Source organism: Opisthorchis viverrini (genome assembly GCF_000715545.1).
Source record: "Opisthorchis viverrini unplaced genomic scaffold opera_v5_235, whole genome shotgun sequence".
Classification (NCBI taxonomy): Eukaryota; Metazoa; Platyhelminthes; class Trematoda; order Opisthorchiida; family Opisthorchiidae; genus Opisthorchis; species Opisthorchis viverrini.
Window position 1 is genome coordinate 209,442 of NW_008751887.1, and position 27,884 is coordinate 237,325.

Sequence of the window (27,884 nt, forward strand, 5' to 3'; positions counted from 1 at the left end):
TTCATCCTACTGTGCAACTAGTGTTAGTCGATCATAACAATGCTTCGTCGTCGTCAGGATGCTCGGAAAGAGTGCGGAAATGCTGCAGTTACACAGTCGCTTTCTACATAAGTTGGCGTACATTGTCTCCGGGGCCACTGAGTTTATTTTGTGGTAGAAATCTCACGACAATGGATTCTCCTGTTGACGTTCACTTGTAAAGGTGATATTACTGATGGGGAGGCATGCGTGTAGTATGCGTTGTTCTTGGAAATTCGCTTTGCGTTTCTTGAAAAGGGGAGATCTGTTGCGGAATTTGTGGAGTCGCTCTGTAGCATTTGCAATGAATGTTTGGCGTCAATAAATATCCAGGAAAGTTCAAGAAGACACGCTCAAGAGAAGATGGATGTCCAGTTTTCGTAAATAAGATGCACATGAGAGTTTTGCTTCCCTGTCCAATAGTCTGTAACCGGTCAGTTGGTATTTTCCAATAAATAACTCCACAGCGAAGGTCTTCTTTCTTTCACACTTACGTTCAAATAGTTTGTTGTGTGCCCTGGCTGAGTGGGAAGGTGATTTCCATCCTATTAGTACACCGTGCATCTGAGCACTAGTGACACCAAAAGTGTGTGTGCGAAAGGTTCAGTTTAGGTGAGCTTATGATCAGACATGTATGACTGACAAGGATCTTTGGTGAATTACGTGATTGTAGCTACACAACTGTGAGATACGATATGGGGGGTGTTTTTCCACATTGGCTTTGTCACACGTTGGCTTTGTTAATCTAGTCATATAGGATGTTTCTTTGGGAATCGAAAAAGTTGACCTCGTGGGGGAAGGCTTGTCACGCAAAAGGATGTGCATTTCCAACCAATACAGGCCAGTTTGGGGATGTCGAACTGCTTGATGAGCACAGCAAACACGTACATCGACCTTCTCATGCGTAGCAGCATACCTGCTCCATAGATAAAGTTAATTATACGAAGCACAACGCGAAAGACTCACTCACGTGATGAACCGGATGCTTAAATCAAAAGACTTTCACTCACGTGATGAACCGGATGCTTAAATAAAAATGCAAATGCGTGTGAATTAACCGCAATGTGCCAATGTCGCGTTCGATAAGAAATGAACATATATGCCAGACAAAATAAATCATTTTTATGAATGTGACCACCACGTAATCATTTATGACTGATTGTGATGTACTATGGGGTAAGTAATGGGAAATATCCAATGGCTTCTTACTATGGGATGAGTATAATTTATATGCAAAATTTCATCCAGAGAATGCGACCTGAATAGTTGCGACCACTCTGAACGCAACGTAAGTGAGTAACAATGTTTGGGGTGTGAGATAGTTCAATAATAATAATAATGTAGTTGGCCAACTACGATACTTATCGAATGGTCTTTTTTCAGATGCGTTTTTAGTAGCTGACAGGCTATCAGTTTGCCTTCGAGATTCTGTTGAAAAACGTCGTGACGTTTACCATAAAATAAGAAGTGTGTTTAGCTTGTCACCATCATATCCAACAGCAGGCCCGACAAACAGCTCTATGAAAGCGCAACCCAAACCAGCTCGATTGCAGGCCCATCCCGGATGAGTGACCTACATTGTTAGGACATCACTTGAGTCGGATTGCTGATAGGCAAGTAAGTTTCCTGTGTTATCATGTTGAGTAAGCAAAGTACGTACGTAGCTAACAATAATGACAAACGTCGCGCTTTGGTGAAATTCGACGTGTCGTTGCATTTAAATTGACGAGTGCGGTGTGCCTGTTGATGGCACGGCACACGTGATCATGTATGTAATGTATGCTGTTTACCAATGAATGGTCCTAAGCTATTATACCCCGTCGACCATTGTCCATTAGCAAGTTCTGACGCTGATTTGAAGCGACAGGCACACAGATCGTTCAGTAAAACCTCTAATTGGAGGGTTTTTTCTACCTTAACATATCGGACAACGCGCGTGTTCAAATACACCAAATTCTGCTGTATATATGCTCCGGTCATTCTTTCCCATCCAAATTACTGGGGGCTTCCTTAGCACGCCGCTCAGCTGCGCTTCTCACCAGCCTGCACACGAAGTCTGCTGTGCAGTGTGATCCAGTAAGAGAATCAGACTGGAATTCAGTAGTGACAAGCAAAATTTGGTGTCACACGGGTTATGGATCGATCGGCCAGGACTAATTCCTTGCTTTTGGGAATTCTTCAAATCCAGCCTCTTCGACGGTGATAACAAGGTAGGAGGGAAATGTCGTACGCAGCGCCCAAACCATTCACACACACACACACACACACTTCTTTGCCTTGTCCGATAAATCCGATCAGATAAATTCGTTCCCAATTTCATGTGCTTTCCTGACTATCAGCAACATTTGAAAGGGACTTTTAGACTGGAATTCGAAAATCCGGATAAATGTGAACAAGTCCGAAGCTGTCAAACATGAGTGATTCACCAACTTACTGGAAGGCATCAACAGAGTGTTCTAATGTTGTCCTGCCCCATTATTTGCTAAAATTCGTTAAACTTTACTGCATGGAGAATTTATCTGCTTCGGTCGCAATAATTATCCTGCTGGATTGCAGACGTCAAACATGGATTAACACGACGGCAGAGGCTAACTAAGGTTGCAGTGCTGTGCCTGGGGAACTGTTGAACCGTAGATCTACTCCAACATTACAGCCGCCGTACACGAGAAAAAGCAGTTGACGCAATCAGGATCGGTGCCTCCATATGAGTCATGAAAAGCTGGAATCGATTCATACAACCTCGAAGTGTTGTCTAAACTAACCGAAATCCCTATGTATTTCAAGTTGTCTTATTTCACGCTGCCTCCGGTTACTGTCCCTCCCGACACTCACTAGGGATTGAATAGTAATTTTAGAGCTTGCAAAAGACTCGTGTATCCAGAGCCATATGACAATCGAGGAGGTGCATAATTCTGAATTTCACATATTGAGTGTACTCTTCCCAACTGTTTGTGACTGCATTTAGGAGCTTGGTTTGCTGAAACGCTTGCTTTATTTGGTGTTCCCTCAGGTCAGTCGCTTCTGGTGAATAATAAAAATAATATTCGTTAGTATTTTACTACTCCGTTAGCAGCGATATCTTTGTTGTATCTGTCCCTCTATCCTTTTCTCGTCTTCCCCACGGTTGACAGTTAGCTGAAGTGCACAGAGCTCCCTATTCGTAGATTTCGAGGCTGTAGGTGATCTTGATCGCTTTCAGCTGCATTTTCTGGACCTACAATTAATGGTGAATTATTTGTACAAAAATCCACTTTGCATCATTCACTGAATGTGCATTTCAGTGGGTGTGCCACAACATTTTCTACTTACGATAAGGGGCCGGTGGTATTGTAGAAAGTTATGGGGTTGGATGGAAATCCGATCTCAAAAAGCTAACTGTTTATACACACAGAAATCTCTATCTAGTGTGTAATAATCACCGTTGTGTTTTCTTTAACACTTTTGTGAAAACACTTCAATTTCCCATCCAGTTTAGGCTTGGAAAATCGGGTATTAGTCGCTTGAATCAGGTGTCTCAAAAGGCTTGAATGTATCAGCTGCGAGCGACCAAGATTTGGACGCATATTCCCAAAGCTACTGGTCCTAAATGCTTACCAAAAGATTACTTGGCAAGTTCTCTGTAGATGTTGTTGTTTGATGGAACTTTAAATTGTATAATTTACATCTGGCTCGCTTGAACAGTCTTCCTTCAGGCCTGACGTCTTTAACTCAGTGCGTTCAAAAAACGGGAGAACATAGACCCGCATCTGTGAACAACACCAAAAATGGGAGAACATAGACCCGCATCTGTGAACAAGATTGAGAACTATACAAATATGTTCAATCTGCGTACAGAATAGATGCTATGTCACCCTCAACGTCATCCTCCCCACATATCAATCAAAAAAGGTAACTAAGTGATCTATACGATGATGCACATTTTTTGCATGAGAATCCTAATGTGAGACCATGGAGACGTCTAGATCCAGTCTACCAATCAGGGCAGCTAATTAATCAGGAAAGTAAAATCCATGTCGTTTTAAGAACGGTTTCCTCTTACTGAACGATACCACGAAGGTGGTATCAACAGATAGGTAAAATATGTTTGGTTCTATCCCTTCGTGTCATTCATTTTTATTGTAAGCAGCAAACACCGTGTCGAACAAACATAGGTTTGGCAAAAAAGAACACTGCTTACGAGTGACACAGTAACCATAATCTTCATCATCGTCTCCTTCTTCATAACACTTCGCATCACCAACACCACTGTCATCACCAATGCCATCGTCACCACCGACGCCACCGCCACCGCCACCGGCACCTTCGCCGCCACCACCGCCACCGCCACCGCCAACTTCGCCACCGCCACCGCCAACTTCGCCGCCACCACCGCCACCGCCACCGGCACCTTCGCCACCGCCACCGCCACCGCCACCGCCACCGCCAACTTCGCCGCCACCACCGCCACCGGCACCGCCACCGCCACCTCCAACACCACCGGTTCCGTCACTGTCACCATAATCATAAGAGTAGCCATCATCACCATCAACACCACCGTCACCACCGTCACCACCATCGCCGCTCGAGCCATCACCAACACTGCTGTCACCTCCACCTTCATCGGTTTCGAATGCGCCAAAACCTTCATAAAGAAGAATATAATAGCCCTATCAGATACCCCCGAATTTTGTGAAAATGACTCCGTCAATCAAACCCCAAAATAAATTCAAAAACACCGTTTAAAAAAACAGCTGAGAAACAGCAAAATTGTCTTGACACGGATAATAATCAAGTAAAAGGACGCGTTTAAATTGCCCTGTAGGAGAACAAAAGGTAGCGCTTCAGTATGCGAGGAATGTGACACTATGGAGAAGCGACTATTAGTAGATAATACCTATCATTTAAAGACGAACCCAGCTGTTAGGTTCATGAGATGTAAAAACAGTTCGTCATACTCTCTGACATAGTTACGCCGACATAGTGAACGACGACTATTTCTATGGTAGAATCTACGTTAGACATTTAATAAACTGCGAAACTAAGGTTTATTCCAGCTGGTTCATGCGTTGACCTATGAATTAATTAAAAGCTCTACCCCAAAAATTGTGCTTTTTTATATGTTTGAAGGTCACCACCTGTCAGAATTCTGACCTTCTCATCAGTAGGGCTAAATGGTTTTCGGAGCTCGAGTTTTGTTCTTCAGTCCTAAACAGACAGTGGACAAAGCAGTTGGGTTTTCTCACGTGCTTTGTAGCGAGCTCCCTTAATTATGTGTCAAGACCGCTCTAAGATCAAATTCAAGTAGATTTCAATCAACGGAATAAGTAAATAAGGCAAGCGTCCTCATTTTGTATTCCCGCGCGAAGATGTGTTAAATGAAACTGTCAAGTAACACTTTTTAGCAATGCTCTAATAACCACTAGCTCGCGTGGGCTAACTGGAGGTCCGCCGAGCATGGAAATTGGCTTGCAAACGTTTCATCATCACGTGAAGAGACATCTTCATTGCGCTGATCAACAACCAGGGGCCACTTTTCTTCAACGTCCATAACGCTCACCTTTCGTAAGCGGATTCGCTGGAACACAGACCGTCCTAGTATTTGTATGCAGTTGATATCTGAGGATTAACAATCTTTTTGTGGAGGTTTCGTTCTGTAAGTGAAGCCAATCTATGCTGAAAAGCCGAGAAGCACTGTACAGCTGTTTCATCCTTATTGGGAATCATCAGCAGTGCGCATCTCACGAAACTCCGAAGAGTCTCGAACCCGCGACCTCCCGGCTAGTAGCTTGAAAACTTAATCGTTCGGCCACGAGTGGCTGACCATCAGCATAGATTGGCTTCATTTACAGGACGAAAGCTCCACAAAAATCCCAAATCTCCCCACACTATCAACAATATCTAAGTAGCTCAATGGAAGAATAAACTTCACCGGATGAGTAAAACTCCTATCTGAGAAGTCGTTACTCGAGGAGCCAGTCAACACTGGCTGGTCAACCGCTCGTGGCCGAACGGTTAAGTTTTCAAGCTACTAGTCGGGAGGTCGCGGGTTCGAGACTCTTCAGAGTTTCGTGAGATGCGCACTACTGATGATTCCCAGTAAGGATGAAACAGCTGTACAGTTCTCGGCTTTTCAGCATAGATTTGCTTCACTTACAGGACGAAATCTCCACAAAAATCCCATATCTCTTCATGCTACCAACGACTAACAATCTGTGTGACAAGTCCTTCATACTAACATACCATTCGTTTGCATTATCGGCGTAAAACGTTTCATTTCACCTGAAACGCCTCGAGTAAGACAAATCGTCTAATTAAACACGATTCAAATGTAGGCTGAAGTAGACATTCTTGCCGGTAAGAGTAGATATTGCCTCGTTTCCTTCACACATTTGTTCGCAAAAATACAGGTGAGGCATCTTTTGGGCGTATAGGGGACCTTTATTGGATTACTATTGGTTTTTTTGGATAGAATCGTCCAGTTTTAGATTAAGCTGTCGCCATTATAGAATGTACACTGGCCCAGTCGCTTGAATTTTCCACTGGATTCATCAGAAGACCAGAACTTATAGAGGCTTTGAACCAACTTTAATACATTTTGCACCAAAAACTGTTTTAGGGACTGGTGGTAATCACCCAAAAAAGAGGTTGCCTAAGAGGACCTGCAATTTTGTGAAGCTAACCTTATTTAAACTGTGGTTTTTCGTTTTCAACTGCCTAGTTTCGTCAGCGTCCCCCACTGAGAATAGTGCACGGTTAGGCCGGTGAAACACCTAAAAGGTTACCTTACTTAAAGTGGTACACCATGAAAGTTACTGTGTTCCAAAAATGGTTGTTGAGCTCTCGACACAGGTAGATTTATCGCAGAATTTCTGGTTGGGTACATTACTAATTCTTTTCAATTAAAAATCGATGCAAACTTGTTAAGCCAGTAAACTAGTTATCCTGAATTACAGTCATCCATACGTATATATGTTGGCTCTTCGTACGCCACAGTCCTCCATTCCGAACCCGGTTGATATGACGTTCCTCCATATATATATATACATATATATATATATATACATATATATATATATACTGTGTGACTTGCGACCAAAATGAACGACCTGTGAGACAAACACGTGTCGCCCATGTGCTGCTATGTCAGAAGGCACTTGAATGGGAAAGTACATGTCGTCTCTTACTTCACTGCTGCACATAACCTTGTTTGGTAGGCGGATTCAGTACGGTCCACCCGCCAAGTTTCCAGGCCTATAGGGTGAGCCCATGCCTTGAGGGTACAGTACCGACAACCTGTACACACGATCCGATAGAGTTTACGTGTACTGTAGCCTCGTTGGGGATGGAAAAGCGAAACACACAAGAAACTCGCTCTGGTTTGGTCTGTATGGTACCCATTGACTGGATCGGTAAGGTCTAAGCAGGTTTTAAGTGGAGAGTTCATGAACTGTTTACCACTAAAATCGATCTATATCCACCTCAGATAGACAACCATTCATGCGCCCACTAGTAGTTTTGCGACTTAGATGCATTTTTTGTGAATGTTGCATTTTTGAATCGATTTGTGGATTTTGCTGGCCAACAGATAACCTTTGCTCAAAGGTATACCTGCTCTAAAAGCAAAATCTGGAAGTAATACGCGCGCTTTATTTTGTCCCCAGGACAAGGTGGCACCGATTTTTCTTGAGGGAACAGTATCCGCAAGAATGCTGAAAGCGCTTCAACGACCGGCTTTGCCTCTCTTCAGGTTCATCAGGTGTGAGAAGTCCCCAAAGTTCTCTCAACCTATTTTTTACTTGAACCTAGATTGGACGCAATTCAAGAATTATACTCATTCGAACACTAATTGGGTTTTGACAGACGAACCAACTGAATTGCAGCTGAATCTCCTATTTATCACATCCTTCAACGAAATGGGCTGCACGAAGACCTCCTCATGTTTTATCCAATAAGACATTCAAGATAAGACTGTATATTTTCTTGATGAACGGATCTTTCATGCGAAAATCTAATTAAGGTTAATGGAAAAAGATTCTCTTTCACTTATTCAACTCCTCCTTCACCAAAAAATTCCAAACAATCCCACCTCCATTATCAGCTGCAGGGTCCAATATTGTTTCCATGCCTTGGAAATTTATTGGTCAGATTGCAAATCGCAAACAATTGCAACTGCTAATGACGTTTGATGTCCTAACCGAAAATATCCTAGGTTTACAGTCAGTCTACACCGAGAAGCCGAGTATCATTTTAAAACTATTTCATTTTATTGGTAGTTATCCGCAGTGTGCATTTCATGAATATGTACGGAAACTCTGACACCCAGTATTGTACCCCTCAACGTCCGACCAGTGATTTGCTTGTGCTTTTAAAGGTTTCAGAGTTAACGTCCTTTCGTCATTAGGCTTACACCGTGTGATTCGGTGTGAATTGGCTACGCCCGGAAACCGTGTAATCGATTCATCTTATTGGAAGCAGGCGAAATAGGGTTTTTCGAGTGCCTATAGGTGGTTGTCAGCTGCTAGTTTTAAAAAGTCGTGTATATAGGCATTTGAGGACTGATACTAAAGAGCCAGACATGGATCCTAATTTGTCATCCGCTCCTCTACGTGAGCTTCTCGAGTAGAAGGTATGGAGGTTAATCGAAACACTCAAAAATGCTACCAGTTGGCAGACTTAGTTAACTTTGGACAGTAAAAAATTCGATATTTTCTCATGCAACGTTGTGCAGAATGAAATCCCAGTTGAAAATAACCAAATCTCCTCACACTACCAACAACTTACAAGTAGTTCGGAGGAAGAATAATTTCACAAGACGGACGAAAATTCCAAAGAAGTCACTCAAGGGCCAGCCCGTACTTGACCACCATTGAAGAATGAGTGGTGCTATATTCTGTTTAACTGGCAGCCAGTTACTCGTGTCCAAACCGCTAGCAGGTAGATCTGGAGTTCAAAACTCACTTGAGTTTCGTGACATGCGTACTGATGATGATTCCCCATACGGTTGAAATCTCGATTGGAAAATCTGGAATTCTACCAAACGGGGCGAAATCGCCTTCATTTTGGTCGCTCAGGTTCATACATTTCTCAGTTTCTCTCCGCTTTAATCCTGCCTTACCGATTATGTGGTGAGTTTGTGGGCGTCAACGAGAAGAAATAACCTTCTGTTTGTTTAAGTTCACTGAGTACTTAGCTAAATGAAGCGACCATATTTATGCGTGAGATTTTCCGCGGAGGTCTAAGCTGACGTCCCCCACTCTGTCCGTTTCCAGTTCGAACTTGTCTGTGAGCACATCACTGTTCACTGGTGTTCCTACAATATTCCTCTAGAATACGGACCTCTCGTTTATCGGAGTTGTTGGGCAAAATGCAATCCCTAAAAAAGGCCAAGAATCGTCATCGTTCTGGCCCGACCAGCCCCCATCAAATGCCGATTTCTCTGGAAAATCAGAAAATGTGGACAGAGCTTTGTACGGAAATCCGTTTATTAGTAGCGACGTTTGGTGGGGATATTCAAACTTCAAACCAATCCAGATTGTGCACCACTGGTAATGACCTTGACTATGAGTAGCTGAACGTGAAGTGCACATGAATGCACCAGATCGTGCGATCTCACTTAAAGAATGGACCCGGAGTAGGTTAATGGAAGAACATTAAAAAACTGAATCGGTTTTAAACCCATCAATTGCCTATCTATCACCTTAGCTGTACAGACCAATCTGCTCTGCGAGATAAGGTATTTATGCTACCCAGAGTTAAAGTTCGGATTGTTTTCACCGGTCAAAAAGACCCAAAGGATGCTGTTTGACTATTGTAAAGCTGACAAAAAGCAACCAGGCGAAAGGACCAGTGGGATTATCGGAATTCAATAATGACAGAAAGTTTCTGATTTAGGACTCTCTGAAAGTGCGCGCGTCTCAAGTAAAAGATGGTCACTGCAGACTACCCGAATCGGAGAAGCACAGACTTGCTCAATTGGTCAAGCAATAGGATACCTTCAGTTAATTGTTTGGTGAATATGAAGCACACCGGAACCCATAAACTGTACTGGAATATGACGGAAAATCGAGTTTATACGATGCCAGAAGTTCCATTACACAAGGTGGCTTCAGCAAGAAACGGCCCCACAAAGCTCACACCATTTTGACCAATCCCAAGGAACAGAATCACCAATGTCCCATCTTTCCTTAATTAGATGATTTCGCAAAGTACTTCAATAAAGCAAACAAAGCGAACTGTTACGTTCACAAAGTGGAGATGGTTTGCTGGGAACTTCTGAACAGCACCAACGCCGCTCAGTTGAAACTGTCTAAGTCAAGTAAACACGTGTTTGGTAATTGGGACGCATACGCTACAAGCATACGTTTTCAATAGGGACTCGCCAGTTAAATACACATAAATAAGAGGATGTTAGAGCGGACCTCCGAGACTTTTATCCTGAGAACTCGCTGGGACACTGCATTGTCATACTGCCCTATCGGTAATTCTTCTGTGCTTCATCAGCGGCTAACACTTTTTTCTCCAAGCACACCATTATCTCAGAGATAAATGTTTTGAGTTGCAACAATAAATTTGAAAATGACCTTGAGTAAATTTAAGTCCCGTCTATAGATATAACACTTTTTCATAAACCTAAAAAATTCGATTCCTATCAGACTTTGCAGTGTTGAGGTTCCACAATTTCGCACCAATCCTACACAAGTTTGTGCTTGACCAAAGAGGTCACTAACGCAATAGTGATGCTCTGTGCAAAAGTGTCTGAACATCGTGAAATACACTCATTTTGATCATCATAGAGAACATAGCTAAATTCCTCGTTTATAACAATATTAGACTGAATGTGCTGCAAAACGGTCTAGTTATGTTTCAGTTGGAATACCATTAGGGATATCGCAGTACACTGTCTCCAAGGCACACATTATTCATAGGGTTGACGGAAACTCGGTGACTGCGCCTACTTCATAGGCCCTAAGCGGTGCGAAGCCGGTCTTGGGCTGTTGAAAGTGGTGCCGTCCGTCGGGACGGCTTTTAACTCCGCCCGTGCATCACCAACTTTTTATTGTATTCTTACACCTTAACCACAGTTCTTGGTGTGGCGAAAACTGATTTTGAAAAAAAAGTTACTTTTGAACAGTTTACGCAAAACAAACACCTACTTACCACATGCGGGAATGAACCAAGATGAGAGCTTATCTGAAATAAACAGTAAAGAAATGCCGGAAAATTGAAAATAAGGAATCCTGCGTGTTTAATTGTGTACTGAACCGATTTGGATATTGTATCATAATATTTCCTAAAGAAGTTATTTGTCATCCAACTGGGTAAACCTCTTCATGGGAGAATGGACCGTAGGTATGAAAAATAGAACATCGTAATTAAACTTTCATTTGATTATTGATTCCTTAGCGTTTTAGGAATATGGACAGCTGTCAGCCCAAAACCTCGTCACCTTATCAGAAAAATGTATAAACATTTACGCTGGAAATCAGCACACCAGAAAACTACTCATGGCTGATTAAGCGAGATTTTGATAGAACTAAGAGCCAAGCCTTGCCCGCATAGCAAAGTGATTGAGCGTCCTAGTTGAGGTAAAGTCTAACTGCTTTGTTGATAGTTTTGTTTATGACGTGTGTGGGTTAGACCAATCTGGAGTGAAATATTGGCACAAGAGCTTTGTTGCATTAGTCACGTAAGGTGCACATTCTCACCGGCAAGTTTAATTCACACCTCCATTGGTTCGACCACGTTTGACCATCTACGGTGCTTAGTTGGGAACTGGCGTGAGCGCTGATTTATGGTCCTCTACCTAACAGGGCTTCTTGGTTAATACGAACTTGGGAAATGATCAGCATTCACTGTAGCCACCAAAATGGTACATCGGTGATATTAGGTATCTGATAAAACTCGGATAGCACCCCTTGATATTGAATATCAAACCGTAAATACAAACGGGCCAAGATAAGGAAAGCTATACACTGCAGAGTAGACAGATAGTCACCACTCTGTTTTTGTCACGGAAGATTCTTTTTCATTAGATTCAAGCATACTGGTTTTCGAGAGCTAGTAACCAAAATGTCATCTGAAGCAGTCGCTCACTTTCGCCTTGTTACATAGAGAAATTTGCGTCCTTCTTTTAGTTAGTCTGTCAAGATACTTGCTACACACGAATCTCTCCATAACATTGTATCCGTTCCCAAATGTTGAAGTTTAGGGTGCTCTTTTTCTGCATCTTATTTTGCAATCAAAATGAAGACAATGATTCAGTGTTTACGCTGCAAGTATCAACTTTGGTCTGATAAAATACAGAATACTCTCGTAATCTAAGTCTAGGGAAAATGGAGGAGAAACTGTATGTTCTAAATATATTTTTCTATGAAGGATAGCCAGTCAGCTGAATTTACTGGACACGGATCATGTGTAAGACGTAAGGGATGATCGGAAGGCTGGGAAGGAGCTCTCGACACATGTGAGCGATCTGCATTTTGCCTTGAAGCCCAGGTTGTGATAATAAGAAATATTGCGCCGAAGTATCCTCGTTATGCAAAACGAGGCCAATGTGGTAATTTAGTCGGCGAGCTGAACCACCTCCTCGTGGTGCTGACCGGGTAGCCTGGACGTCAGCCTGGGTAAGTCAGGAGTTCAGCAACTCCAGACAGGGCCGGCCACCATATTTATTTTCAATTTGCTGGTTACCTTCGACAATGTACATCACAAATCATCCGGCGCCACCACACTAGTTCCAACCAGTAAAGGGAGAAGCTCGTGGAGTATACGGGTGAGGTATGTGGCAAGTGCTGCAAATCAAAAGCTGGCTTGGTAGCCCACCATCGAGTTCACGATAATGGAAGATTTGGTATGAACATGGTTGCCCAATTGGTCTGCGCTGATCGTTCCCGTCTTTTTCCGACAAAGTTTGGCCTAAGTCAACATCGCCGGCACGCATACCCTACCCAGTATAATGACGATAAGCTAGGCCGAGTGAAGTATCCGGTACGCGCTGGTCCCAACAAGAGTCACAATCACTCTTGCGCTTGGTAAATCGTGTATATTCGTTTTGTGGTACGCAAACCGCGCAGTTTGAGAGATTGGAGCAGTATTTTCCTGGTCAATCAGCATCAAAACCAGGTTACGGGTGCTTAACTGGCAAGCACAACAGAACGAATCACCTGGTGGACCTGAACTAATAGTAGCTTACTCGTCAGAAGGCGATGACTACAGTGTCTGGTTTAAACAACCGTGAATCGCCTCGTGTCACACTTGGAATCCCATGGTAACATTTGCTTACTATAGTTGGTCTTCTGGCATTTGCCCGAGTGTTGCATCCTGGCATCGTGATACCGCAGCAAGTTCTGTCGCTTCTGGACTTCGGCGCCTCCGGGACATTTCCATTCACCTGGAAAACTGTATCCCAACGCCGTCATCAGTTGGCCCATTGGATACCGGTCAACCGCAAGTAGGTCTGCCGAGCTAACTACACCGCTATCCAGACACCATGCTACCAAAAACGGAATAATGCAGCGTCTGCTGTGTTTGATGGCCATGGAAGGATCTATACGAAGGTAACTTTGGCCGGTGGACGCCGGGCAGTATTGGAAACAGGTGCTCTCAATTTCAAAACACGTGGATAGCCGGCCAAGTCGCGTAGCAGTACCATCCGAATAGAGCTTGATCGAGCCAATTACAGAAGAGGGAGTCGGCCATACGATCCATCTAATGGGCTATTCGTCCCAGCCCTGGATAAGTTCACGCCCAGGATGTTCCGCCGGTTCAGTGATAACGCGCTCGCTGGGTATTTCAACTTATTCTTATTATCTGTTTCTGACATCTTTGTCGTGGCTTTATTACGCAAGTTCCGAAGGTCCCAAATCCAACTTCACCGGACCGACTGAGATAAATATCCGCGTCATCCATTTTCGTCCGTTGCTTTCTTTAGGTGGTTACTGATCGCTGGAGTCGTAGATTGCAACTGCCTTCACTCCAGTTTGCATTTCTACATCAAGACGGTTTTCTCAAAGCTATATCACTGTTACATGCCCTGTTTCGTCACTCTTCAGCAACGTCTTTTAACCTCTGCTTGGTGTTCGTTGATATCTCGAAAGCGTTTGATTCGCTTTCGCACGACATAATCATCAGATCTGCTGAAATATTTGGAGCATCTTCAGGCTTAGTGGTCAACAATTCTGCATTTGGCAAGATTGTTTGGGATCCCAGCCTTCCGGTCCGAGCCCATGGTTCATGCGTAAACACCAAGGAGGAGCTGGTGGCTGCTTGGAGTGATAGTCTGCACAACAGAGCTGACCATCGTGGTTTACGAGAGTTGGCCGCTTGGCCTCTTTCTAATCCATGGCTTGTATTTTTAGAACGAGTGCCTCCTCAGATATTTATCCGTGGTATCCGGCTCCGATGCAAGTTGCTCAGAATGAGAGTTAGAGGCGCTCGGCATGGTCATGGTGGCCAGATGATCTTCTGACGTGGAAATTGTGGCCAACAGGAGAGTATGGTGCACAGTTTGCGGTCCGGCTGAATCACGTACGATGCCAGTTCCTCTTCTCATAACCGGGTTGCAAGGAAATTCGCAAAATGTCTTTACCGCTTGGGTTACACCGTCTTCAAGGGGTTGAGAACACCTAGTTTGACGTCGTTCATCAAACCTGACCTAATCACTGTTCGAGATCGCCGTGCAACTGTAATAGACGTCAGCATAGTCTCGGATGGGCGCGGAGTGACTGTGTGGAATGAGAAGAAGCAGAAGTGTGGTGCTGCTGAATATCCCCTCGCCACAATCTCAGCCATACGTGCAATCGTTTATGATGTGGACCTTTTGGTCCACTTGCTTGTCCTTTCCTAGTTTGTTGGCCTCTACACGTTGGGATTCATCTTGTGTGAGTGGAACTGTTGCTGGCATGACTTCAAATGATATGCTTCTCTCTGCCTACCTAACATTCTCCTGTAAACTTTCCACATTCATCCGTTGCACTTTTATACCTGCGAACATGCTCTTCAAAAATAAACAGTAGTAATATCCTTGTTATCTAATCTGACAAAATGAGGCCAATATAGAAATTTCACAATTTAAGACAGCCCGTCAAATGAACACGGGTTCTTCACCTTACTTTCACTCTCTATGGAGTGACATTGAAGTGAACATCTAAGTGGTCTTCCGTTCCACTGTGGACTCGACTCTATTATGTTTCGCCTCTACATTCCATGTTGTAGGCTGAGTGAGAAATTTGGAATAGACGCTTGTTTTTATAGCTTTCGGTTTTCTAGCGAGTCTTGTTAGTTTCTCTCTTGTTCGAAACTTAACTTCTTGATACGACCAGGGAATTTTCACTGGCCGCAAACAGCAGAGACTCCAGAGAACGGATGTTCTTTTCCTCCGTCAGAAGATGCCACTGGTTAAGTAGATTCAGTTCAAGACAGGCAGTGATGAGTTTCATATCGGGCGCTAGAAGAAGACTGGACAAATCACAGACTATGATGAATGGACTTGCAGTGAATCGATTGCCGTGAACTGCGTGCAATAAAGTAGGTGGAAATCAGATGTACTTTACTGCACTTCATTCCTTAAGGACACCAAACTGCGATGACGCTTCTTGAGTGTGCGCTAAGAACTTATGCTTTGTTCATCCATTCAAGAACTTCACAGTTATGAGTTAAGTATAAGGGCTGTGGAAGTTTTGGACTACTGATTTTGAACTACTGCAGGTCAATTCTCACACTACTGCTCGTGAAATCGATCTACTTTATCTCAACAAGGTGCTACCGGAGAAAATCAATCAACCGGAGACAGCTACGCAGCCCAACTGCAGCTATGGTGTGGCGATGACGTAGAATATCGTATTTTGGTCAACTGTTTACTTTCTTTTCTAAAATTGACTTGTTTACCTGTCTTGTGTACTTGCGGGTAAAGACAAAATGCTGATAACAATGTTGTGGAATGTAGGTAGCTCGGGTGTGCTGTTTGGTTGTTGGTCTGTTCGCCGAGCTTGACAGTTGGATTGCAAATGTTTCATCATCAATCGAGGTGACATCGTCAGTGCAGGGTTGAGTGGGTCACTCACTCAAGCTCGGCCAACAGACCAACAACAAAATGCTGATGTCTGGATGTCCCAACAGTGTAACCTCAGTCATTTTGTGCAAGTTAGAAAAGGTTGGCTATCAAACTCCAACGCAATAATAGAATGCTGGTGTTACAATTATCGGAAACCAAAACATCAAGGTTTCAAATTAACCAGAAATATGCCAACAGAACGAATAGAGGAAGAAATCTGAAGTTTCTAGGAACTACACTAAACTGAACGTGTTACCGCTAGTTACTCAGAACACATATTTTTTCGTATCGGACATTTCAAACGCACCTGGTCTCCATCATTATCATCATTGACCGGTGTACAAATATCATTTAATTAATAGCTTTATTGTAAAGAACAATAAAATTAAAATGCGATGGAACCTAGTGCTAGTCTACCACAATGAATACACAGTGCCTACACTTCCAGGCCCTAAATTGGGCACCTGATAGAAACTGGCGGTAGGAACGCCATTTGTATGATTAGTACCTGTATTTCGCAGCGTTTCTAACCAGGTGCACTGGAGATCATGCGGACCGCATCCCCGGAAGTGGGAAACAATGATAGCTAATTATTTCATAGTTTTCTGCCAGGTCAAAGGTTGATCATCACATTACTTGCGCTACTGTAATTTAGACACAGAGAACAGTACTCTCTTAGACAAACAATATTTCTACATGCGCAATGCATGACCTAGCCACCGCAGCTTTTGGCGCTGGAAACAACTTTAACTGAAATCCCAATTACACGACTAAAAACTCGTATGCTTCCTCGTCGAAATTCAGCGCCCACCAAAAGTAAATGGCAAATTTTCAGCTCGTTTTTCTGCAAATTACCTCCTGAATAGAGGAACGGGATGAGCTGGCCACAAACTCACTAACTGAATCCACAGTGGATGTGAGCTGGATGACCGGTTTACCAACTTAGCTGTCGGGAAGCGATTCTTGTGTGAAATTTCCTCCACTAATCGATGCTTAATCCGACATAAACTAGACGTAACGTTTAATGCACGTGTTCTTCATAGATTCCTACAAACAGCAGTTCAACCGTCGGATGGCTCACACTCCGACATTTTGATTAAGTACTGTTTATTTATGGTAGCTTCAGAAGATTTCGTAATTTTCAAAGAGATTTTGTCCAGCAAATGAAGCCATTCTATATTAAACAACCGAGAAGCACCATACAGCTGTTTCATCCTCATTGGGAATAATCAAGAGTGTACACCTAACGGAAATCGAACCCTCAAACTCCTGATTAACAATTTAGATAATTAAACGTTTTGCCGCGAGTTTACGGTCAGCAGTGTGAGTAACTCGCACCTGGACAGAATATAGCTAAGTTGATTTTTTGATCACGGAAAAAACGTCACGTGATCAAGTCCTGACTGGCTCATCAAGAGACAACCTCTCAAAAGAAAGTTTCACCCGCCTTCCTCTGAGCTACTTAAGTGATATTTAGTGCTTTAGCGTTTTTGAAATCATTTTGAGTCTGAACTTGCTAACTTATCATTTGTCCTTCAACTAACCATTCGGTTTTCCTGACTTATACAGGGTGCTGCTTTAACAGATTCGCTTTATTTTCGCTGTCCAACTTGTCCAAGTATCAGTGTGTGTTCTTCCGTGCTTTAATGGTGTTCGTTAGTTATGCGCCTGTTAAGAGAGGCTCTTACAGAGAGGCTTATACAAACACTCGGTGTAAATTTAATTTTAGCGACCATTAGCCTAGTTTGAAAGAACAATCGACGTACTCAAAACCCGTACGGTTCAAGAAAGAAAATAGTTATTTGTGGTAGTTCAGGAAGGCAGTGGGTCCCTAGATCACGAGGCCGTTAATTTTGCATATCTTGAAAGTCAGCCTTTCTATACCTCCTTCAGGACACAAATATGAAACGGCTTCAAAGGACATGTGGGATAGACTAGTCGCGAGACGTTCTCGCATGCACAAACTGTTATAATAGAGTGTGAACTAAAGATGTGTGTTTCACTTGAATGTTCACATGGGGTACGGCTATTGTAACAGAAGAGTAGTTAAAAACAAACCATACAATTTATAGTAGTCCATCAAACTAATTTTTGGAAGAGATGGACAACTCCCTGGAACGCCTATGGCGACTTTTCCATCAGACTGTAACAAATGCGGCATCCCGTCATAATCAATAATCACTTACTTCTGTTGCCCGTGACAATATCTTTCGGAATGGGACAGTTACACTTGATAACTGATATAAGTTTCCCTTGGGCTGCCTGAACGTCGGTTGGTGACTAGCTGGTCTTGTTTGTTCACTAGGTTTTGCGTAAAAGTTTGACAGGATGAGCCGTCCGAAAACTGCCTATACAGCAAGACTGTAGACAAAACTGTTGGTGGCAGTTGCTCACAGCCACCGCAGTACAATTCGCCGTCCGAAAACTGCCTATACAACAAGACTGTAGGCAAAACTATTGGTGGCAGTTGCTCACAGCCACCGCAGTTACCAGTGTTTCGGCTGACTGTGCCCTTTTGGTATCCAGATGAAGTCAAAACTTCTCGTTTTTCGAAACTAATCTAACCATCCGACCGACTTTGCAGCCACTTGGTCTAATGTTTACTAGATGCGCAGAAGTGCTGAGTACACTAACGGTTTTAGTATGAACGTCGAAGAGTAAAACAAGTCCTCTTTCTCGAAAAGAACCAAAAAAGTGTTGGAATTTGTGTACTATTTTTCCTGTTTGGAGTTGCAATGAAGATTTCACCCCTTCCTTTTTTGCCAGATGGCAACGAGCCCTTTTAAATGATCACTGCCAACTGGAAATCAATGTTTGCAGAATGACAATAATATCTTACTAGACCTTCCGAAATTATTCTGTTTGTTTTATTCCTGAAATCATCTACAAGAACATAATTTCTCCTCGTGAACTTAGCTTACATCAAAATAATTTTTGAACAGTGCCCTGCTTTAATTATAACTCCATGCGAATCGCATCCGAGTGCACGATCCAGTGAGTAACTTTGCTAAACCGACGCGTCCATGTTTGATTTTTTGTCCTTTCCCCAGAAAGTCCATCTAACCGTTAGAAATTTCAAGGGTTAATCGACTAGGTTTATGAAATACTTGAAGCCCTAGTAGGTCGTTGCAAACAATGAACCGAATTTTTTAGCTGACTCAACAAACACAGGCAATGTCAGTTACTGGTCACTCGATTTACAGAGTTGATTATAAAACTACCATGTAGGACAGATAGATTACCGTTTGAAAGACCCTACCTGAACTTGAATACTCGTTTTATTTCTGTCAGTCAACGCAAATCAAAGTCACTCTAATTCATGACCACGTTTCTAGAATGTCCACGTGCCTGTGTACGATCATTTGCATCCTATGTAGATTACCTCCCAATTAGGAACCACTTTACTAAGTATTTTCCTGCGGCACCGGAGAGTTCATGCCGTAAGCAAAGTTAAAGTGGCTTATCTCAAAATTCATGAAAATAAACAGCACTGTAAAAAGTCAATCGTTCGGGTGGTATTCTTTGAAAAGTCTAAACTGTGGTTAACAGTTAAGGGTTTGGTCACTTTGTCTAGCTTAATTTTAAAGACTAGTGAAGATATCTGCCACTCACGCTGACCGAAATACTGGGTACGAAATCCGGCCTTGCGAATTCGTCTTTAAAATCAGTCGAACAACTTAGAACATGACAGTACCTAAAGCAGTATCCCAAGAAGTAAACTTTGCTGCTTTAATGATCGTTCCAAAGAGAATTACAAAATACAAACTGCCATGAACGTCTTCCACTGAAAGAAACAATTATCACACTTGATAGAAACAATTCACTGGTCTCGTCCGTTGGTTCACGTGTGTGCGTTTTTTTATCTTGTCATTGAGTTTACAAAATTTGCATAACTTCTCATGCTAATATTATTTACACTTTATGGGACTTTGGAATTTAAGCGGTATGACGATAGCAACTTAAATGTGTCATGCGGCAGTTGGTCCTACGTTTATCTGTCCTGTTTATGTCGATCCATTTGAATTGCTGGCTGTTCCCAATAGGACTCGAAATTTAGGTGTCTTATGGAAATTATTTAAAGGTAGATCTCGAAGACCGAGCACCGTATATCTGGCCCGTCTCCTCTAAAACACTGAAGTTCGGCCTTTTTCCTTGTTTGTCGTCACTTACCCCAGCGATTACCTGATTATTCCGACTAGTGATAATCCCTTGTTAAAACAGTTATATTCTTACAGATGAATAAAATATATCATGTTATTTATTCTCATATGCGTGCTTGGCATAGTAGAAAACGTACCACTCATAACCGTGACGGACAAGAGCGCTGGGCCTAAAATGACGATCCAGGTGATCATGGATGTCGAATAATCACGCTACAGTGGTTTTACTGACGTCTGTACGAGTACAAGTAAACTTGCATGTCTTATGAGCAGCTCTTACTGTTTATTGATTTTACCGGATACTACGTACTAGTATCTTCAAGTGCCCCCGAATCTCTCCTAATCTAGATTTGCTCACATTTCTCCGATTGGCTGAGCGACTAGCAGACGCAGACTGCATTCGGATTGGAGGTTTTCTTCTCAAGCTAAAATAAAGTATAAGGATGCTTCTAGTGATACACATTTGCTCTCAGAAACTCCTATGGAAGAAACGTTGCATATCATTTATATGTATGCCAAAAGATTAATGACCCCATACCCAAGCATAGTTCTAAAAGTCAATTCCCGGACCCCATGCCCTTAAGCAGTGCTATCGGAGCTAATCGGTGAGACAGAATCTCAAACAATATGATAAATTGAAACACTTGGACAGTTTGTACCTAGCTTTCACAGATGATGGACTTTGCAATGAAAAGGGTTCACAGAGTTACGTCAGATACTACATTATGAGATTTTGTTGTACGCAACTGCTCCCAGCCATTCCTGAGAATGAGCCCGCGGACCGGTACTCGACGATTTCTCTCGTATGAAGAGGATCAAGCTTTTTCGAGGATTTGGGAAGAGGCGTACAGGCTTCTCCTTCGGTTTTAGGTTTGAGATCTCGAAGGAAATCAAGAGACGATGGATCAAGTGCACCATATAGTGTTAGCCAGATTAATGCAGAATATGCTATGACTGTTTGGCGGAGTACGTCACGTTGACAACCAAAGCAAACTGTTTCCATTCAGAACGGTTCCATGATTGCATTTGAAAACTAGACGTTCAAACATCTATCAGTCGGTTCTCTGGTTTCCGTAGACCATGACCCTTACACGGTTCTGACCGACATGGTGCCTTTAGAAGTTGATGATCCTGAAAACTGGCTAGTGCATTTTGTGGTTCACGCCGGATGTCCTCTGGCTTGGAAAGCAGTCGCCTAATGCGTTCCTCTTAAGAAGAAGCATCTTATGTGGATGGTCGTGCATCAGATCGCGACAGCCTCTGATGAACTAAAAGATCTGTATTGGAAGTGATGATGTACCAATACAAGTTTGGTTCATGAGCTCCTAAAACTGGTCTGTTGTGCTTTCGCGCTATAGCGCTCTTATGTTGTCCTACCAGGGGCCATTCGTAAGTAGTCACATTATCGAAGAAAGTACCATTAATGACCTGCCGAAAGGAATCGAATGCAAGGCATATGGATGAGGTGAATCTGTCTTTTCATCTGCGGTCAACGCGTTCAAACCCTTGGGTGGCTCTTTCACCCAAGGAAGGAATTCTCATATTTTCATCGCATCTGGTTGCGGAGATGTGCACCCACAAGCCAAGCTCCACGGTGCCGGATTTGGCTGATCCTTGTTAGGTAGATAGACGGAAAGGAATTTGTTGGATTGCGAAGCATTCAGCTGGGTTGCGATAAAGCGCCGGCAACACTTGGTTTACAGGTCATGCTTTTGAACTGTTTTACTAAACGATACAATGATGGTCCGAATCTGACCGACATGTCTTTCAACAGCTTGTATCTCAAGTACTGGTGTTTCATCGTGTTCTGTTCACGCTAACACTAATGGGTGCTTTGTATATACATGTATACCTAAACAAATAAACCACTTTCGGTTATTGACTGCGAAAGTGGGGAATATGAAATGAGATGACGTAGGAAGTAAAAGGGAAATTTACCCGGAGCGCAGCGCAACCAGCAGTTCAACGATGTGCCCACCTCATTACCGTCAATTCTCATTACAAAATAAATTCGCTTTTATCGAAAGTTTGAATGCAAAAGTGCACACACTTAAATATTTAACAGGAAAATCCTGAGACAATATGCATGAAAGTGGTTTAAATCAGTTAACACATAGGTTCCCACTGAGGTCTGAATTTATACGTGAAGATTTTTCGGGTTGGTTGTTGTGTGACGATATTCGGAAATTTTTCAATGGAGATTTCCTTCTGTAGTTGAATACGGTCTATGCTAAAAAGACGAGCAGCACTGTACAGCAGTTCCATCCCCATTTGGAATTATCAGTATTGCGCATCTCACAAAAATTCGTGGAGTTTCGAATCCGCGGTCTACCTACTGATAATTTGAATAGGTAACCTTCAGGCAATGAAGGGCGAGGCATCTAAACTACTAGCCAGGTTGATACGGCTTTGGGAATCCCTGGAATTTGTTGAGATGTGCACTGTTGATGGCAAAGCAGTGTCTTTCGGTCTTTCAGCGAATACTGGCTTCAATTATCTGACGAAATACTCATTAAATTTACTTTGCTTACCTCTGATAGAAAAGACGAATGTGAAAACAAACTAATTAACATTCTCAACACATCATCTTTCTCAACAGGTGCTGTCGTAATTTGCGTTGAAACCTTCATAATTCTGTTAAAGTCACTCGGATTATTAAAGCAGGGTAAGCATAAATAAACGTAATACCGAGTTTCGAACTTCGTTTCTCAGGGAAATTTTTATTTCCGTAAAGATACACTTTCACATAGATACCCTTCTCTGAATGATTGAGTTCGAAGGGCATTCTTTTTCTCGGAAATTTGGTGTAGTTAGAAAAACTGACAGCTGTCTTCCACGATGGCGTCGGTAAATCTACGTTTATTTGCTTCTGGAGAGATAGTTTTAGCCCTGGGTAGTGTGCTAATATAACCACTATATTTCTCTCCACTGATTTGTGCTTACTTACGAGTAGTTTGGTATGTTGCGCACCATCACTCTACTCCCATTAAAATTTGAAGATAGCGCAGAAAAATGAACTTTTGCGCGGTACGTCCAGTATGTTTAACTTTATATACTTAGGCTACACTGCGGGAAATTAAGGGATGAAACAACCGGACCAATCAGCATCGTTTTTTTGCTGTATTCGGTTTTGATTTCAGTCTTCTGACAGCTATGGGATCGGAAAATATATTGTTCTTCCATTTGACACCTGTTGCACATCTAAAACATAGCTTTCGGATAGGCTCAATACTCACTTTTATTTGATTGACTGGTTAGAGGTAGGGCGTATGTCGATCATACAGCTGTCTGCAGAATTTGGACGCGGTACGGGGTTGATACATGCGGCGAGGTATCTAAACAGGCCTGTGTTTTAACGTCTTTTTTGAATCTATTTCCATCTTCCTCCAGTTAGGCGACTGGGCTTCCGCATTTCAAGTGTCGGGAGAGAGGACGAGGGAGGCACTCTGGCTGCATACGTTTTCATTCTTTTGCGGCTTTAGATAGCTATAAGAGTGGCAGCAAATTAGATGCGTTTAACACCTGACGTTAAACGCCGTCTCAGCTATGTACTAATAAATTTTCTTTTATAGTCCAGGAAAATTTCTGCTTCTTGGATCCAACAGAATTGTTCTTTCTATAATTGAAATATGGTTTGCTTTTTTCGAGTGGAATGTTTCTTCATGCGACAAAGCCCTCCGTTGCTGGTTTTGACGTGCGGATATTTGTTCCTTTGACATTTGAATTTTCAACCAAACTTTGTTCGTAGTCCATACGCACAAAAATAACAATGTCGAATGCTCAATCGGTGCTTTTCCCAAAATGGTCTGTGGATTGTCCCATCGTGTCAGAGGTCAAATTGAATAATTAGAGATTCAGCTGTGCCATTAAGCTTTTGTTCAACCGGTATCAATATTTGGTGTGTGACTTTCTTCTCCTGCAAGGACTCTACCGATAAGGAATTTCTATTAAAGTAAGCGGAGCCAAGTGCAGAAATGACACCAGCAGTTGGAACTGAGTCACGTGTATGTGCAGCAACTGAGTGTTGAGAGCAGGAGATGTAACCCAACTTCACACCTATAAGAAGATAAAACGAAAATTGTGCCACTCAGTCACTAGCACTGCCCGATTAATTGACATGATATGCTGACAATACCGCAGCGTTCAAAACTGTCTTTCAGTAGTACTACCTAGGAAACTACAATGAAATGTGCCTGACGTATGGTACAACAGTTCTCTTTGTGACTCCTCCAAGAATGTAGTTGGCTCAGTTCTATTGCTTTTGGTCGACTGACAAGTAATTTGATTTAAATTAGCAAGTTTAGTGGATAGTGTAGACCAAAATACACTCGTAACGCATAAGGCAGCACGCAGATGAACGAAACCAACGCAAAACAGTTACCCAAAGAAACCACAAGTGAAGTGTGGATAGTGAGTATCTTGTCACCCCCACCATTAGGGGTTTCTTCATCTTTCTAAGACTTGACCACATCTGAGTTAGTGGATGACTTGTAACAAACCCAATACTTTGTTTTGAGATGTCTTCAACTCAGTCAGGAGAAGATTTTCGTTCACAAACCTGTTAATTTATTATACAACTTTCAGACCAGACTAACAGTTTTCCACCAACTACAAAATGATATTTTACGGCTTTGAATTTGGAAAGATTCCGGGAACGAGGCCGTTCTAATGGACGATAGAATATTATCTTATTTGTAAAACAGACAACAGTAAGATAAAAGACATATCGTTCCAAAGGGGGTTAAGCTCAATCCCAAGAAAGACTCCAGTTTCTGAACAAAAAGCTATACGACAAGAGGACCGACCGTCCAGTGTTAATCAGCAATGTCCCAATAATTTCTAAAGATTTCAGGTTCAAGCTGCTCAAAAGAACTAGGACTAAACGTAAACAAAGAATTTCAATAATAGAGGTTTTATAGGAGTATGTATGAACGATGAAGAGCGCAACTGTTCACGAAGTAAGGACAAGTGTGTCATTTGATCAGAAGCACCCTCCTTTACAAGAAGCTTGTCCTGTGGTACTTCAATTGTATTCCCAGACGTACCCGGAATGACTTTTGGTCGCTTTGATGAGGTGATAGTGTTTGCTCAGGCCTCTTTGTTTTGCGAGTCTGGATACACCGACAGTTAATCTTTCCTGTATGTTTTGATTATCAGACTTCATGAGGGAATTAGTGGACATTTGGCCCACCTCAGTAACACAAGAGGTGTTCAAATCTTCATTTTATCAGCTGCGAACCCACTGACTTCAGATGAGGTCTGATACGAACCGCCTTTTGCAGAGCCAAAAATGTGTGGACTACAGATTAGCCTACAGAAGTTGACAAAGTAACGAACGGCTGCTCTGAGAAGATCGTCACACGCTAGACCGCTCGATACATTGATGATTTTCATACCAGAAAGGGGTGCATTCATGGCCACTAAGCGATGATCATAGAATCAGGGGAGCTTTAATTCAACCAATTCGTTAGCATAGTTACAGTTGGTCTCGAATATGAAGAAGTATCTGCCTAACATGATGTCTGACAGTTTATTTGTAGTAGGTAGATAGGACCGAAGTCCATCAAAAGCATATGCAAAAAAGTCTGTTGCCATCCAGTCAGACAAAACGAAATCACATGGTATTCGGTGGATGGGTCATGATGTCTGACAGTTTATTTGTAGTAGGTAAATAGGACCGAAGTCCATCAAAAGCATAAGCAAAAGGTCTGTTGCCATCCAGTCAGACATAACGAAAGCACATGGTATTCGGTAGATGGGTCGTCTGATGGCTTATTGAAGCAAGATATTTGTGTGACCCACGCTATTCATTCGCCGTCTTACTGAGCCATTAGCACCAAAGTTTGCTAGCATTCGATGTAAGCATACTGATCAACACTAGACGATTAACCTTTTGAGTTCAGAAATTATCGATTGCAAGCTCTTGCTTGTCCTGGAATCGACCTCATCCTCCTTGTAGAGCAACGATTCGTTCTTCTCACTGTTTGTTGCTATAGAATCGCCTTACAGATGTTGCGTGTTTCACATATCTGACAGAACAGGAGGAGCAATCGGAAGTAGATTAGCTCTATCCAGACTTGACTAGTAGCAAGTTCTGTTCAAATGGTGAAACTATCAAGTATCACGCATGCTATAGAATCGCCTTACAGATGTTGCGTGTTTCACATATCTGACAGAACAGGAGGAGCAATCGGAAGTAGATTAGCTCTATCCAGACTTGACTAGTAGCAAGTTCTGTTCAAATGGTGAAACTATCAAGCTAAGTATCACGCATTACACTGGACCAACGTAAATCAGTCGCGCTTCTGTGTTCTCGTTGTCCTTCAAATAAGTCGAATGCACATGTACCGTACAATTTTACGGTTTTGGTGGAACTTCTGGTTATCTCACATAAGCAATATTGGTGAACTGAAGGACTCTGACCTCGAATTAACCCCTACTTTGTTACATTCTGTGGGAGAGTTGAGGTTCAGTTACTGATTAAATTGTGGCCAGTCAACTCAGTCATCTAGGCGCACCACAGCTTAGTTGTTCCAAGCCAGTCGGTCAAACTTCAGTTCACAGAGTGGAAGCACTTGGTATTACATAGACCTGGATGGAATATGCGCACTAACATCACTTTAGCTTGAATAGGCGTCGTTCTGATGCAACGAGATTACTGTATCTCGTCCACGACAGGGCGAGTGCCCAATTAAGACCTCATCAATAAGAACATTCGGTTGACGGAAACGCGGGGACTGCGCCTACCCGATGAGCCTCGAGAATGGTGAAACCGGTTGTGGGTTGTCGAAGAGTTTTCAGCAAACTTGTGAGTAGTTTCCTTTATGAAAAGACCTCACCCACATTTCCAGTTCGGGGCATGTCAGAGCATGTGAAGGCGAGAGGAGTTTGTTACCACTCTTACACAAGCGAACGTTGGACTCATCTGGATTAGTAGCTCCAAATATTCCTAGATGTGATTGTTTTTTGGCATCTCGATCGATGCGCTTGATTAGTATGCTGCTATTTTATAACGTGTGTCCGGGTTTTGCATCACTACAGAAAGAAGGATAACAAGCTCCAAGCGACAGGCGACGCCATTGCTTCAAGGCCTTGAGGCGGATTGTTAAGATAGTCTGGAGAAGAAAGAAGAACGGCTGCCCAAATACATCATTGCGAATAAAACTTCAACAGTTGTCACAGGAGCTCACAGTTAGATAAAGCGTTTCATCAATTCAAGGGCGTATGATTTAGCGTATATGTCCAAATTTTCAAACCGGAACGTGGACTCAAAGACTAGACCACAATAATTAAAGCAATAAATGGTTAGTGGTATCAATCTTTCACTATAAACGCATCCATATGCTTAACTGAAATCTCAGGTTTTTGGTTTTTATGATACGATCACTTTTGTTTTTTATCGCGCATGCTTCCTGTTTTTTGAATAACTCTGTGCCTTTATTATGTCGTATTTCCTACATATGATACTCGTAATCACCAAGTAATTATTTGGATCCCGGACATTTGTGGACATGCTGCAGGCAAGATAAACATTTCTGTGCCTTTATTATGTCGTATTTCCTACTTATAATACTCGTAATCACCAGGTAATTATTTGGATCCCGGACATTTTTGGATATGCTGCGGGCAAGATAAATATTCCCCCCAGCTCTCCACGGTGTATGCGGCGTAATAAA

The 27,884-nt window shown here is 42.6% G+C and overlaps 1 protein-coding gene across 1 annotated transcript in view; it reads left to right on the plus strand.

The window, feature by feature from the left end:
* Window positions 1-4,275: 4,275 nt before the first annotated feature.
* The window catches only part of T265_08668 (hypothetical protein), a gene marked incomplete at both ends in the record, with an annotated part of 92,274 nt that continues 68,665 nt past the window's right edge, over window positions 4,276-27,884 (plus strand). The window contains 3 exons of the mRNA XM_009174539.1: window positions 4,276-4,502; window positions 13,285-13,447; window positions 13,928-14,419. Of these exons, the coding sequence (XP_009172803.1) occupies window positions 4,276-4,502; window positions 13,285-13,447; window positions 13,928-14,419 (882 nt within the window). The remainder of the gene's footprint in view (window positions 4,503-13,284; window positions 13,448-13,927; window positions 14,420-27,884) is intronic.